Below are 14,750 nucleotides of genomic sequence, written 5' to 3' on the forward strand. Positions count from 1 at the left end.
TCTCTTCTCTTCTCTCTTCTCCACTCTCTTCTCTTCTCTCTTATGTCTTCTCCTCTCTCTTCTCCTCTCCTCTCTTCTCTTCTCCTCTCTCTTCTTTCTCTTCTTCTCTCCCACCTCCTACAATTGGCAGTGTTATGTGGTGTTGTATTGTGTTTTGTGGGCATGCTGTTTGGGTGTGAGTGTGTGTTTATTACTGCTCGTTGTGTACACTGCGTGCTGTCTGCGTCAGCTGTTTGTGTGTGTGTAGCCTATTAGTCTGACTATCCAGCGTAGTCTGATGCACTGTAGCTTCAGTTACTTTAGCTATGTAGTTAAAATGTTCTATTCATGTGCACTGACAGCCTGTCAAACCCACCATAGATATAACATACGCTGTTCTATAGACCTCTATGGGTCAAACTCTCAGGACAGCAATGGATGTGTACAGTAGACTCCAATAGTCATGTTTATGGTAGGGTTTGGTTGTTTATAGTACAGTTTGGTTGTTTATGGTAAGGTTTGGTTGTTTAGGGTAAGGTTTGGTTGTTTAGGGTAAGGTTTGGTTGTTTATGGTAAGGTTTGATTGTTTAGGGTAAGGTTTGGTTGTTTATGGTAAGGTTTGGTTGTTTAGGGTAAGGTTTGGTTGTTTATGGTAAGGTTTGATTGTTTAGGGTAAGGTTTGGTTGTTTAGGGTAAGGTTTGGTTGTTTATGGTAAGGTTTGGTTGTTTATGGTAAGGTTTGGTTGTTTAGGGTAAGGTTTGGTTGTTTAGGGTAAGGTTTGGTTGTTTATAGTAAGGTTTGATTGTTTAGGGTAAGGTTTGGTTGTTTATAGTAAGGTTTGGTTGTTTATAGTAAGGTTTGGTTGTTTATGGTAAGATTTGGTTGTTTATGGTAAAATGTGATTGTTTATAGTAAGGTTGGATTGTTTGCAGTAAGGTTTGGTTGTTTATGGTAAGGTTTGGTTGTTTAGGGTAAGGTTTGGTTGTTTAGGGTAAGGTTTGGTTGTTTATGGTAAGGTTTGGTTGTTTAGGGTAAGGTTTGGTTGTTTAGGGTAAGGTTTGGTTGTTTAGGGTAAGGTTTGGGTAAGTTTGTTTTTAGGGTAAGGTTTGGTTTTTAGGTTTTGTTTTTAGGGTAAGGTTTGGTTGTTTAGGGTAAGGTTTGGTTGTTTAGGGTAAGGTTTGGTTGTTTAGGGTAAGGTTTGGTTGTTTAGGGTAAGGTTTGGTTGTTTAGGGTAAGGTTTGGTTGTTATAGTAAGGTTTGGTTGTTATAGTAAAGTTTGGTTGTTTATAGTAAGGTTTGGTTGTTTATGGTAAGGTTTGGTTGTTTATGGTAAGGTTTGGTTGTTTAGGGTAAGGTTTTGTTGCTTCCGGTAAGGTTTGGTTGTTTACGGTAAGGTTTGGTTGTTTACGGTAAGTTTTGTTGCTTACGGTAAGGTTTTGTTGCTTACGGTAAGGTTTTGTTGCTTACGGTAAGGTTTGGTTGTTTATGCCAAGGTTTAGTTGTTTATGCCTAACAGAGGTTTTCATCTCCATCTTCCTCCCTTCATCTTTCCCTCTTTCTGTACCCTTCTTCCATCGTCCATCCCTCTCTCTCTCTGGCTGGCACAGTGCTAATCTCAGATTATTTCTCTCCACATGATTAATCTGTCGTTACGTAATCTCACTCTGCACAACCCTCCAATCCCCCCCTCTCTCTGTTCCTCTCCTGTCTGCACTTTGCAAACAACACTGGAGCTATTTTGGTTCAAAACACAAGCACACGCACACACACACACACACACACACAAATGCACACGCACACGCACACACACACGTGAAGAGTGGTGAGAGAAGGGGAGGAGATACTGATGAGAGATGGAGAAAGGGATGAGACAGATACATATATAATGTAGTGTTACTGTAGTGCTCTATACTCACCACAAGCCCAGATGTCTACAGATTTACCATAAGCCTCCTTCCTCAGTACCTCTGGAGATAGGTAGCCTGGGGTACCTGCAAAACCTATGTATATGCACATACACACACAGTGGTTAAACTGCATGACTTAAGTCGTAGGCCGAGAATGATGTATAACATGATGATGGATGGAGTCCAACACAGAAGACAAAACAAGTAGCACCCTACTTCCCTCCGGGTTACCCAGTTCCTGTAGCACCCTACTTCCCTCCGGGTTACCCAGTTCCTGTAGCACCCTACTTCCCTCCGGGTTACCCAGTTCCTGTAGCACCCTACTTCCCTCCGGGTTACCCAGTTCCAGTAGCACCCTACTTCCCTCCGGGTTACCCAATTCCTGTAGCACCCTACTTCCCTCCGGGTTACCAGTTCCTGTAGCACCCTACTTCCCTCCGGGTTACCCAGTTCCTGTAGCACCCTACTTCCCTCCGGGTTACCCAGTTCCTGTAGCACCCTACTTCCCTCCGGGTTACCCAGTTCCTGTAGCACCCTACTTCCCTCCGGGTTACCCAGTTCCAGTAGCACCCTACTTCCCTCCGGGTTACCCAATTCCTGTAGCACCCTACCCCAGTTCCTGTAGCACCCTCCCTCCGGGTTACCCAGTTCCTGTAGCACCCTACTTCCCTCCGGGTTACCCAGTTCCTGTAGCACCCTACTTCCCTCTGGGTTACCCAGTTCCTGTAGCACCCTACTTCCCCGGGTTACCCAGTTCCTGTAGCACCCTACTTCCCTCCGGGTTACCCAGTTCCTGTAGCACCCTACTTCCCTCCGGGTTACCCAGTTCCTGTAGCACCCTACTTCCCTCCGGGTTACCCAGTTCCTGTAGCACCCTACTTCCCTCCGGGTTACCCAGTTCCTGTAGCACCCTACTTCCCTCCGGGTTACCCAGTTCCTGTAGCACCCTACTTCCCTCCGGGTTACCCAGTTCCTGTAGCACCATACTTCCCTCCGGGTTACCCAGTTCCAGGTGCACCCTACTTCCCTCCGGGTTACCCAGTTCCAGGCGCACCCTACTTCCCTCCGGGTTACCCAGTTCCAGGCGCACCCTACTTCCCTCCGGTTTACCCAGTTCCAGTAGCACCCTACTTCCCTCCGGGTTACCCAGTTCCAGTAGCACCAGTACTTCCCTCCGGGTTACCCAGCTCCAGTAGCACCCTACTTCTCTCCGGGTTACCCAGTTCCTGTAGCACCCTACTTCCCTCCGGGTTACCCAGTTCCAGTAGCACCCTACTTCCCTCCGGGTTACCCAGTTCCAGTAGCACCATTACTTCCCTCTGGGTTACCCAGTTCCAGTAGCACCCTACTTCTCTCCGGGTTACCCAGTTCCTGTAGCACCCTACTTCCCTCCGGGTTATCCAGTTCCTGTAGCACCCTACTTCCCTCCGGGTTACCCAGTTCCAGTAGCACCCTGCTTCCCTCCGGGTTACCCAGTTCCTGTAGCACCATACTTCCCTCTGGGTTACCCAGTTCCAGGTGCACCCTACTTCCCTCCGGGTTACCCAGTTCCAGGTGCACCCTACTTCCCTCCTGTTTACCCAGTTCCAGTAGCACCCTACTTCCCTCCGGGTTACCCAGTTCCAGTAGCACCATACTTCCCTCCGGGTTACCCAGTTCCAGTAGCACCCTACTTCCCTCCGGGTTACCCAGTTCCTGTAGCACCCTCCCCTCCGGGTTACCCAGTTCCTGTAGCACCCTACTTCCCTCCGGGTTACCCAGTTCCTGTAGCAGGGTTACCCAGTTCCTGTAGCACCCTACTTCCCTCCGGGTTACCCAGTTCCTGTAGCACCATACTTCCCAGTTCCAGGTGCCGGGTTACCCAGTTCCAGGTGCACCCTACTTCCCTCCGGGTTACCCAGTTCCAGGCGCACCCTACTTCCCTCCGGTTTACCCAGTTCCAGTAGCACCCTACTTCCTCCGGGTTACCCAGTTCCAGTAGCACCATTACTTCCTCCGGGTTACCCATTTCCAGTAGCACCAGTTCCTCCGGGTTACCCAGTTCCTGTGCACCCTACTTCCCTTACCCAGTTCCAGTAGCACCCTACTTTACCCAGTTCCAGTAGCACCATTACTTCCCTCTGGGTTACCCAGTTCCAGTAGCACCCTACTTCTCTCCGGGTTACCCAGTTCCTGTAGCACCCTACTTCCCTCCGGGTTACCCAGTTCCTGTAGCACCCTACTTCCCTCCGGGTTACCCAGTTCCAGTAGCACCCTACTTCCCTCCGGGTTACCCAGTTCCTGTAGCACCATACTTCCCTCCGGGTTACCCAGTTCCAGGTGCACCCTACTTCCCTCCGGGTTACCCAGTTCCAGGTGCACCCTACTTCCCTCCTGTTTACCCAGTTCCAGTAGCACCCTACTTCCCTCCGGGTTACCCAGTTCCAGTAGCACCATACTTCCCTCCGGGTTACCCAGTTCCAGTAGCACCCTACTTCCCTCCGGGTTACCCAGTTCCAGTAGCACCCTACTTCCCTCCGGGTTACCCAGTTCCAGGTGCACACTACTTCTCCGGGTTACCCAGTTCCAGGTGCACCTTAGTTCTCCGGGTTACCCAGTTCTAGGTGCACCCTACTTCCTCTCCTAGGTGCACCCTACCCTCCGTTTACCCAGTTCCTGTAGCACACTACTTCTCTCCGGGTTACCCAGTTCTAGGTGCACCCTACTTCCCTCCGGTTTACCCAGTTCCTGTAGCACCCTACTTCCCTCCGGGTTACCCAGTTCTAGGTGCACCCTACTTCCCTCCGGTTTACCCAGTTCCTGTAGCACCCTACTTCCCTCCGGGTTACCCAGTTCTAGGTGCACCCTACTTCCCTCCGGTTTACCCAGTTCCTGTAGCACCCTACTTCCCTCCGGGTTACCCAGTTCTAGGTGCACCCTACTTCTCTCCGGGTTACCCAGTTCCAGTAGCACCCTACTTCTCTCCGGGTTACCCAGTTCTAGGAGAACACTACTTCTACCCAGTTCTAGGAGAACACTACTTCTCTCCGGGTTACCCAGTTCTAGGAGAACACTACTTCTCTCCGGGTTACCCAGTTCTAGGAGAACACTACTTCTCTCCTGGTTACCCCTTTCCAGGAGAACACTACTTCTCTCCTGGTTACACCGTTCCAGTAGCACCCCATTTCTCTCAGGGTTACCCCGTTCCAGGAGAACACTACTTCTCTCCTGGTTACCCCGTTCCAGTAGCACCCTACTTCTCTCCTGGTTACACCGTTCCAGTAGCACCCCATTTCTCTCAGGGTTACCCCGTTCCAGGAGAACACTACTTCTCTCCGGGTACACCGTTCCAGTAGCACCCTACTTCTCTCAGGGTTACACCGTTCCAGTAGCACCCTACTTCTCTCCTGGTTACCCCGTTCCAGTAGCACCCCATTTCTCTCAGGGTTACCCCGTTCCAGGAGAACACTACTTCTCTCCGGGTTACACCTTTCCAGGAGAACACTACTTCTCTCCTGGTTACACCTTTCCAGGAGCACACTACTTCTCTCCGGGTTACACCTTTCCAGGAGCACCCTACTTCTCTCCTGGTTACCCTTTCCAGTAGCACCTTCTCTCCTGGTTACACCTTTCCAGGAGAACACTACTTCTCTCCTGGTTACACCTTTCCAGGAGAACACTACTTCTCTCCTGGTTACACCTTTCCAGGAGAACACTACTTCTCTCCTGGTTACCCTTTCCAGTAGCACACTACTTTCCTGGTTACAGGAGGAGCACACTACTTCTCTCCTGGTTACACCTTTCCAGTAGCACCCTACTTCTCTCCTGGTTACACAGGAGAACACCCTACTTCTCTCCTGGTTACACCTTTCCAGGAGAACACTACTTCTCTCCGGGTTACACCTTTCCAGGAGAACACTACTTCTCTCCTGGTTACACCTTTCCAGGAGAACACTACTTCTCTCCTGGTTACACCTTTCCAGGAGAACACTACTTCTCTCCGGGTTACACCTTTCCAGGAGAACACTACTTCTCTCCTGGTTACCCTTCCAGGAGAACACTACTTCTCTCCTGGTTACACCGTTCCAGGAGAACACTACTTCTCTCCTGGTTACACCTTCCAGGAGAACACCCCATTTCTCTCCTGGTTACCCTTTCCAGGAGAACACTACTTCTCTCCTGGTTACACCTTTCCAGGAGAACACTACTTCTCTCCTGGTTACACCTTTCCAGGAGAACACTACTTCTCTCCTGGTTACACCTTTCCAGGAGAACACTACTTCTCTCCTGGTTACACCTTTCCAGGAGAACACTACTTCTCTCCTGGTTACACCGTTCCAGTAGCACCCTACTTCTCTCCTGGTTACCCCGTTCCAGTAGCACCCTACTTCTCTCCTGGTTACAACGTTCCGGTAGCACCCTACTTCTCTCCTGGTTACCCCGTTCCAGTAGCACCCTACTTCTCTCCTGGTTACAACGTTCCAGGAGAACCCTACTTCTCTCCTGGTTACCCCGTTCCAGTAGCACCCTACTTCTCTCCTGGTTACACCGTTCCAGTAGCACCCCATTTCTCTCCTGGTTACCCCGTTCCAGGAGAACACTACTTCTCTCCTGGTTACCCCGTTCCAGTAGCACCCTACTTCTCTCCTGGTTACCCCGTTCCAGTAGCACCCTACTTCTCTCCTGGTTACCCCGTTCCAGTAGCACCCTACTTCTCTCCTGGTTACCCTGTTCCAGTAGCACCCTACTTCTCTCCTGGTTACCCCGTTCCAGTAGCACCCTACTTCTCTCCTGGTTACCCCGTTCCAGTAGCACCCCATTCCTCTCCTGGTTACCCCGTTCCAGGAGAACACTACTTCTCTTCGGGTTTAGGCATGCCCTATCCCAATCCAGCAGCACCATACCCTGCTCCTGACCAGATTGCACCCTGTTGTGCACCTGCTTTGCCACTTGGCAAGTAACAGCTGATTGCCTCATCATCTCAAGCCATCGTTGCCCCATTTCGAGAGCGGCAAAGAGAGTGACTTCGCCCTCCTCAAAATTGCCCTGGACGACATGATGAACAATCACAGGCACCTGAATGAGCGGTATAAGTATCAGGTGTTTCTTGGACACCTGAAACTTCCAAGTGCACTCCAGCTCGCCAAGGCCTACATGCATGACCCAAGACCTTATAATGCTGCCTTACAAGCCCTGCAGGATAAGTACAGTCAGCCCAACAGGATAAGTACGGTCAGCCCCGCAGGATAAGTACGGTCAGCCCCGCAGGATAAGTACGGTCAGCCCAACAGGATAAGTACCGTCAGCCCCGCAGGATAAGTACGGTCAGCCCCGCAGGATAAGTACGGTCAGCCCCGCAGGATAAGTACGGTCAGCCCCGCCATCTCGTCCAGTGTAAGCTAGCCACCATCCTGAAATCCCCCGCCATCGAGCTTGATGACGTAGAAACTGATGGCTCAGAGCGGAGCATCGTCTTGCCAATGGCTGGATAATTATCTCGTGTCTCTCTTACCAGAGCACAATCTCCTCATCTTTGCCTACTCACAACAGTACTAAATATCAGTGGTTTCACCCTCTTCAGCACTAACAGTACCACTTACTCTCCCTCTATATGTCTGAATCACCCCTTCATCTCTCCTCTCCATCACTCCATCCAAATCCTCCCACAACTACAGACCTCCCTCCCCTCCCTCCACTCCCTGTCCCCACCACCTCAAGGATGAGATGAGTTCACCTACGCCGGTTTGTGTGTGTGTGTGTGTGTGTGTGTGTGTCTGTCGGATGGGAAGGCTACTCTCGCTGTGTTTCTCAACTTTGGGAACCAGGAAGACTGAAATAGAAGCTACAGTACCATCAGCTGCACCACTGGCGTCGCTTAGCAACCATCTCAATACACACACACACATACACACATATTTTAAGGTATTTTTCTCACATTCTTTCTCTTTAGGCAGTAATCCACATCCGTTATATATCTATTCCATCTACGTCCATAAAGGAGCAGAATCAAAGTTTATTGTACATGCCATATTTGAATGATTATTTGTTGGATTCATTTATTGTTTCTTTTTTGTGATATGATCATTTGTGTAAACCATTTTTTTTATTTTGACGTACAATCCACACTCATTTTCATTCTTCATACCCTTCATGGTGTTCATCTCACTCTCACTCTCTCCATCTCATCATCCATTCCATCACTACAACCAGAGATGGACATCCAGTCCCAAAGTTCAGATCCTGGTGAGGATATCATTGTATCCCTCTCTCCCCCCTCTTCTGTTCTCTCATCCCATTTTCTCCTTTCTCCCCACCTCTCCTCTTCTCTCCTCTTCCTCTTTCTTTCCTCATCTTCTCTCCTCTTTTTCCTCTCTTCCCTCCTTTTCTTCTTCTCTCTTCACCTCTTCTCTCCTCTTCCTCTCTTTTTCCTGTCCTGTTCTCTCTCTCCTCCTTTTCTCTCTTCCCCTCCTATCCCCTCTCCTCCCCTCTCCACTCTCCCCTCCTTATCTCTTATACTCCTCCTGTTCTCCTCTCTCTTTCCCCTCTCCTCTCTATCATACTCTTTCAGTGGTCTCTACTGATGAGTCACCTGTCAGTCATTCCAACCGAGAGAGAAAGAGAGAGACAGATATGCTAATGTTGCATTGTTACGGTTGCAGTTTCACTGTGACAAACTATTATCAGACCTTGAATGAAGGGCTGGTCATTTTCCCAAACACATAATCAGTTTGTTTGTGTATGTGTGTGTGTGTTTGTACTGTATTTCCATGCCACTTGTGTGTAATCGTTCTTTAGCTGGTGGTCTGGTCACGTATCGTGTGTTGTGAGCATGTTATTCTGGGGTTGTGTGTAGTTGGCATGTAATTCTGGGGTTGTGTGTAGTTGGCATGTTATTCTGGGGTTGTGTGTACTTGGCATGTTATTCTGTCTGTCTGTCTGTGTCTGTCTGTCTGTCTGTCTGTCTGTCTGTTTGCCTGTCTGTTTGCCTGTCTGTCTGTCTGTCTGTCTGTCTGTCTGTCTGTCTGTCTGTCTGTCTGTCTGTCTGTCTGTCTGTCTGTCTGTCTGTCTGTCTGTCTGTCTGTCTGTCTGTCTGTCTGTCTGTCTGTCTGTCTGCCTGTCTGTTTGCCTGTCTGTTTGCCTGTCTGTTTGCCTGTTTGCCTGTCTGTCTGTCTGTCTGTCTGTCTGTCTGTCTGTCTGTCTGTCTGTCTGTCTGTCTGTCTGTCTGTCTGTCTGTCTGTCTGTCTGTCTGTCCTTTCCTCTTGCTCTAATGTCTTGTGTTCTGGTTTATGTTGTTGGTGTTGGTCAAATACACTGAGTATACCAAACATCAGGAACACCTTCCTAATATGTTGCCCGCCCCCCCTCTCAGAACAGCCTACATTTGTCGGGGCATGGACTCTCTACAAGGTCCTTTGGGTGGTGGACTATTCTTGATACACAGGATGTTCTTAATGTTTTGTACACTCAGTGTATATACCACGTTCTACCAAAATATTCCTGATAAGCTTTGATGTGGAATCGGAGTGCCTCTCACTACATCTCACACATGCTCTGTGGGTGTGTAGGATGATGGGGCTGGGATAGAGGAGGACCCAATCCAATTCTTGAAATCATTTGATTGATTTGATCTGCTTAGTTCTGTTCTGTTCGGTTGATCAGGCTTGTGGGGAAATGAGCTGTAGGGTGTCTATCTATCTTGGCTCAATAATTTATAACCCCACCCACACACACTAACCACACCCTCTGATAAACTCAATAACTTCTAACCCCACCCACACACACTAACCACACCCTCTGATAAACTCAATAACTTCTAACCCCACCCACACACACTAACCACACCCTCTGATAAACTCAATAACTTCTAACCCCACCCACACACACTAACCACACCCTCTGATAAACTCAATAACTTCTAACCTCACCCACACACTAACCACACCCTCTGATAAACTCAATAACTTCTAACCCCACCCACACACACTAAACACACCCTCTGATAAACTCAATAACTTCTAACCCCACCCACACACACTAACCACACCCTCTGATAAACTCAATAACTTCTAACCCCACCCACACACACTAACCACACCCTCTGATAAACTCAATAACTTCTAACCCCACACACACACACTAACCACACCCTCTGATAAACTCAACTTCTAACCCCACCCACACACACTAACCACACCCTCTGACAGGCTCAATCACTTATTTTTGCAACATTTTGTTTGATCTTTTATAAACCAAACCAAACATAGACATACAAACGACAACATCATACAAACATCAACTATATTCCACCTGCCCAGGCCCACTAGCACACACCCCCATCTCCAGCGCTGCATCACTTTCCACCACATGGCCTAAAACTGCATCATGATGTTTCTCTCAGTAGCCCACGCACTTTCAATTTTAAAATACTAAATCATTTGATTTTGTCCATTGTGTTAATGATGGTGGATTGATTGATTTCCACATTGTCTTAAGATGAATAGAGAATCGTCCAACCCATCAGGAATCTCTCTACACCCCAATATGCAATGTCTTGAAATATGCTGCCTCAGTCACTTCTAATTCACCCTCTCACATGGTCCTCTGATAGGCTGGCTGCTCGCTAACCACACACTCTGAGATGTACCTCATTTAGCAGATACACTTATCTAGAGCAACTTACAATAGCAATTAGAGTTAAGTACCTCACTCAAAGCCACATCGATGCCTAGTCGGCTCAGGGATTTGAACCAGCAACCTTTCTGTTACTAGCCCAATCGCTAGGCTACCTGCCTTATTGTCCTCCGTTCAGTTTTCTGTACATGCACAATAGATTTTAAAAGCTATAACAAATGTTTAAAGGATATAATAAATGGATACCCACTGTATCCTAACATTTAATCACCTCAGAAAGAAACACAAACTTGAAAATAACAACTTGAAAGTTTCAGTAATAAAAAATGACAAATTGAAAGGGGCTAAAGGCATCAAATTAACAATGAAAATACTAAATAAGAAAATAAAAACCTGGTTTTACAACCCCATTGAGGGTATTTATGTCAAATCATATTTTCAGAATAGGTCGTGCCACCTGCATACCACTGCTGGTTTGCTTCGGAAGCTAAGCAGGGTTGGTCCTGGTCAGTCCCTGGATGGGAGACCAGATGCTGCCGGAAGTGGTGTTGGAGGGCCAGTAGGAGGCACTCTTTCCTCTGGTCTAAAAAAAATAAATATCCCAATGCCCCAGGGCAGTGATTGGGGACACTGCCCTGTGTAGGATGCTGTTTTTCGGATGGGATGTTAAATGGGTGTGCTGACTCTCTGAGGTCATTAAATTCCCAATCTGGCCCTCAAACCATCACGGTCACCTAATAATCCCCAGTTTACAATTGGCTCTATCATCCCCCTCCCTTCCCCTGTAACTATTCCCCAGGTCGTTGCTGCAAATGAGAACGTGTTCTCAGTGAACTTACCTGGTAAAATAACAGATAAATAATGAAAGTATACTACCCAAGTTATCAAAAAACATGTAACATTCCCCTTTAAAACAAACAATCTATAGAGGTTTACATTTGAAGAGCAATTCCCATCATAAACAGCACATGTAATAGTTATAGGTAATGTATTTGAATGATTTAAAAAAACATGAGATTCCTTCCATTAGAGACTTAAATGTTGCAATCTAATTACTGTCAAAATAAACCACCAGGTCCAGTAGTCATCATAATTGCATTTACTTCGCCCTACATGATGTCAACTCAGAATTAGATCTAAATTGAACTATCACTAGAATTCAAATAACACACATCAAGAAGTACTATTATGTAGAACTATACACTATACACAAAAAAATAATTGGGAAAAGGCCATCAAAAAGTGGTTTGGGGTGATTAGTGGTGCTGATAATCAAAACGAGGATTGTATCCTATTACTTCATTTGTATTGCATGTCCCATACCTAGTGGTCTGGGAAGGTTAGTGGTACAGACTACGTTACATCAACAACTCTGCCAGATAAAGACTTTCTGATGATTGTGTTTCCCATTCCAAGCTAAAGTGCATATATTCTGAACAAAAATATCAACTCAACATGGAACAATTTTACTGAGTTACAGTTCATATAAGAAAATCAGTCAACTGAAATAAATTAATTAGGGCCTAATGTATGGATTTTACATGACTGAGCAGGGGCGCATTCATGGGTGGGCCTGGGAGGGCATAGGCCCACCCACATAGGCCCAGCTAATCAGAATGAGTTTTTCCCCACATAAGGGCTTTATTACAGACTGAATACTCCTTAGTTTCATCAGCTGTCCTGGTGGCTGGTCTCAGATGATCCCGCAGGTGAAGAAGCCAGATCTGGAGGTCCTGGGCTGACGTGGTTACACGTGGTCTGCGGTTGTGAGGCCGGTTGGATGTACTGCCAAATTCTCTAAAACAGAGTTGGAGGCGGCTTATGGTAGAGAAATTAACATCAAATTCTCTGACAGCAGCTCTGGTGGATATTCCTACAGTCAACATGCCATTTGCAGACTCCCTCAAACCTTGAGACATCTGTGGCATTGTGTTGTGTGACAAAACTGCACATTTTAGCGTTGCCTTTTATTGTCGCCAGCACAAGGTGAACCTGTGTAAATATCATGCTGTTTAATCAGCTTCTTATTTATTTACTTTTCTGCTCTTTTGCACACCAGTATCTCTACCTGCACATGACCATCTGATCATTTATCACTCCAGTGTTAATCTGCTAAATTGTAATTATTTGACTACCTCCTCGTGCCTTTTGCACACAATGTATATAGACTCTTTCTTTCTTTTTCTACTGTGCTATTGACTTGTTTATTGTTTACTCCATGTGTAACTCTGTGTTGTCTGTTCACACTGCTATGCTTTATCTTGGCCAGGTCACAGTTGTAAATGAGAACTTGTTCTCAACTAGCCTACCTGGTTAAATAAAGGTGAAATAAAATAAAATGCAACATCATCAAACCCTCATGAAACTGTACATTGGCACCTTGCTAATTTCACCTATTCTCTAGTAGAAGTGTGCCAAAAGGAACTCTGTAAAACCCTTCGGTCTACCTTTAGATAGATGAGGTGCCATTAGGGCTGTGTTTTCACCTAGATTGTCTAGTAGAAGTGTGCCAAAAACTCTGGAACTCTTAGGGCTAAAACCCTTCGGTCTACCTTTAGATAGATGAGGTGCCATTAGGGCTGTGTTTTCACCTATTCTCTAGTAGAAGTGTGCCAAAAGGAACTCTGTAAAACCCTTCGGTCTACCTTTAGATAGATGAGGTGCCATTAGGGCTGTGTTTTCACCTATTCTCTAGTAGAAGTGTGCCAAAAGGAACTCTGTAAAACCCTTCGGTCTACCTTTAGATAGATGAGCTCTTAGGGCTGTGTTTTCACCTATTCTCTAGATAGATGAGGATGATGAGGTGCCATTAGGGCTGTGTTTTCACCTATTCTCTAGTAGAAGTGTGCCAAAAGGAACTCTGTAAAACCCTTCGGTCTACCTTTAGATAGATGAGGTGCCATTAGGGCTGTGTTTTCACCTATTCTCTAGTAGAAGTGTGCCAAAAGGAACTCTGTAAAACCCTTCGGTCTACCTTTAGATAGATGAGCTGCCATTAGGGCTGTGTTTTCACCTATTCTCTAGTAGAAGTGTGCCAAAAGGAACTCTGTAAAACCCTTCGGTCTACCTTTAGATAGATGAGGTGCCATTAGGGCTGTGTTTTCACCTATTCTCTAGTAGAAGTGTGCCAAAAGGAACTCTGTAAAACCCTTCGGTCTACCTTTAGATAGATGAGGTGCCATTAGGGCTGTGTTTTCACCTATTCTCTAAAACCCTTCGGTCTAGAAGTGGGCTGTGTTTTCACCTATTCTCTAGTAGAAGTGTGCCAAAAGGAACTCTGTAAAACCCTTCGGTCTACCTTTAGATAGATGAGCTGCCATTAGGGCTGTGTTTTCACTGCCTTACTGTGCAGTGAGGTGGTGTTGCCCCCACAGTCCACAACCTGCTACATCTCCTGGGACAACTGCTCCGCCTGACAGGCTCGATCACTTCTAATTCGCTCCTTCACACTAACCAGGTCCTCTGATAGGCTGGCTGCACACCGACTGACTCACAATATTGATCCTGCCCTGTATATCAGTCCTTTGGGTTTGAATGAGTCCGTCTCATGATAGATATAGACAAGAACCTTACATAGACTTGGATCTGATATAGACCGTACAGTATATTAACTGCAGAGATGGGGAAAAAGAGTGGCATGTTTATTATTGAGAGGTTGGCACAGATCTAAGATCAGCTTTCCTAAGTCTAGCTAAATCCTAACCTTTAACATTTTTAGGGGGGAACCTGAAAAACTGACCTTAAATCACTGTATAGGGTCAAGTCTTTATTGTTTTAAATGATTTTTGTTATATATATATCATTTTTTTTACCTACACCTTTTTCTCCTCAATTTCGTGGTATAAAATTGGTAGTTACAGTCTTGTCTCATCGCTGCAACTCTCGTACGGACTCGTGAGAGGCGAAGGTCGAGAGTCGTGTGTCCTCTGCAACACGACCCAACCGAGCCGCACTGCTTCTTGACACAATGCCCACTTAACCCGGAAGCCATCCACACCAATGTGTCGGAGGAAACACCGTACACCTGGCAACCGTGTCAGCGTGCACTGCGCCCGGCCCGGCACAGGAGTTGCTAGACCGCGATGGGACAAGGACAACCCTGCCGGCAAAACCCTCCCCTAACCTGGACGACACTGGGCCAATTGTGCACCGCCCCATGGGTCTCCCGGTCGCGGCCAGTTACGAGAATCTCTAGAGGCACAGCTGCACTGTGATGCAAGGCCTTAGGCCCCTGCACCTCTGGGGAGACCCCT

The 14,750-nt window shown here is 47.1% G+C and overlaps 1 protein-coding gene across 13 annotated transcripts in view; it reads left to right on the forward strand.

Annotated features, from left to right (window-relative positions):
• The window catches only part of LOC123989345 (calcium/calmodulin-dependent protein kinase type II subunit beta), a 93,145-nt gene that overhangs the window by 50,855 nt on the left and 27,540 nt on the right, over positions 1–14,750 (forward strand). For 2 of the 13 annotated variants that reach the window (XM_046290289.1, XM_046290294.1), the window contains one exon: positions 8,077–8,109. The exons of the other annotated variants lie outside the window; for them this stretch is intronic. In XM_046290289.1, coding sequence (XP_046146245.1) covers positions 8,077–8,109 — 33 coding nt within the window. The remainder of the gene's footprint in view (positions 1–8,076; positions 8,110–14,750) is intronic. 13 annotated transcript variants of the gene reach the window in all.

The sequence above is a fragment of the Oncorhynchus gorbuscha genome, linkage group LG11, assembly GCF_021184085.1.
Source record: "Oncorhynchus gorbuscha isolate QuinsamMale2020 ecotype Even-year linkage group LG11, OgorEven_v1.0, whole genome shotgun sequence".
NCBI classification, from domain to species: Eukaryota; Metazoa; Chordata; class Actinopteri; order Salmoniformes; family Salmonidae; genus Oncorhynchus; species Oncorhynchus gorbuscha.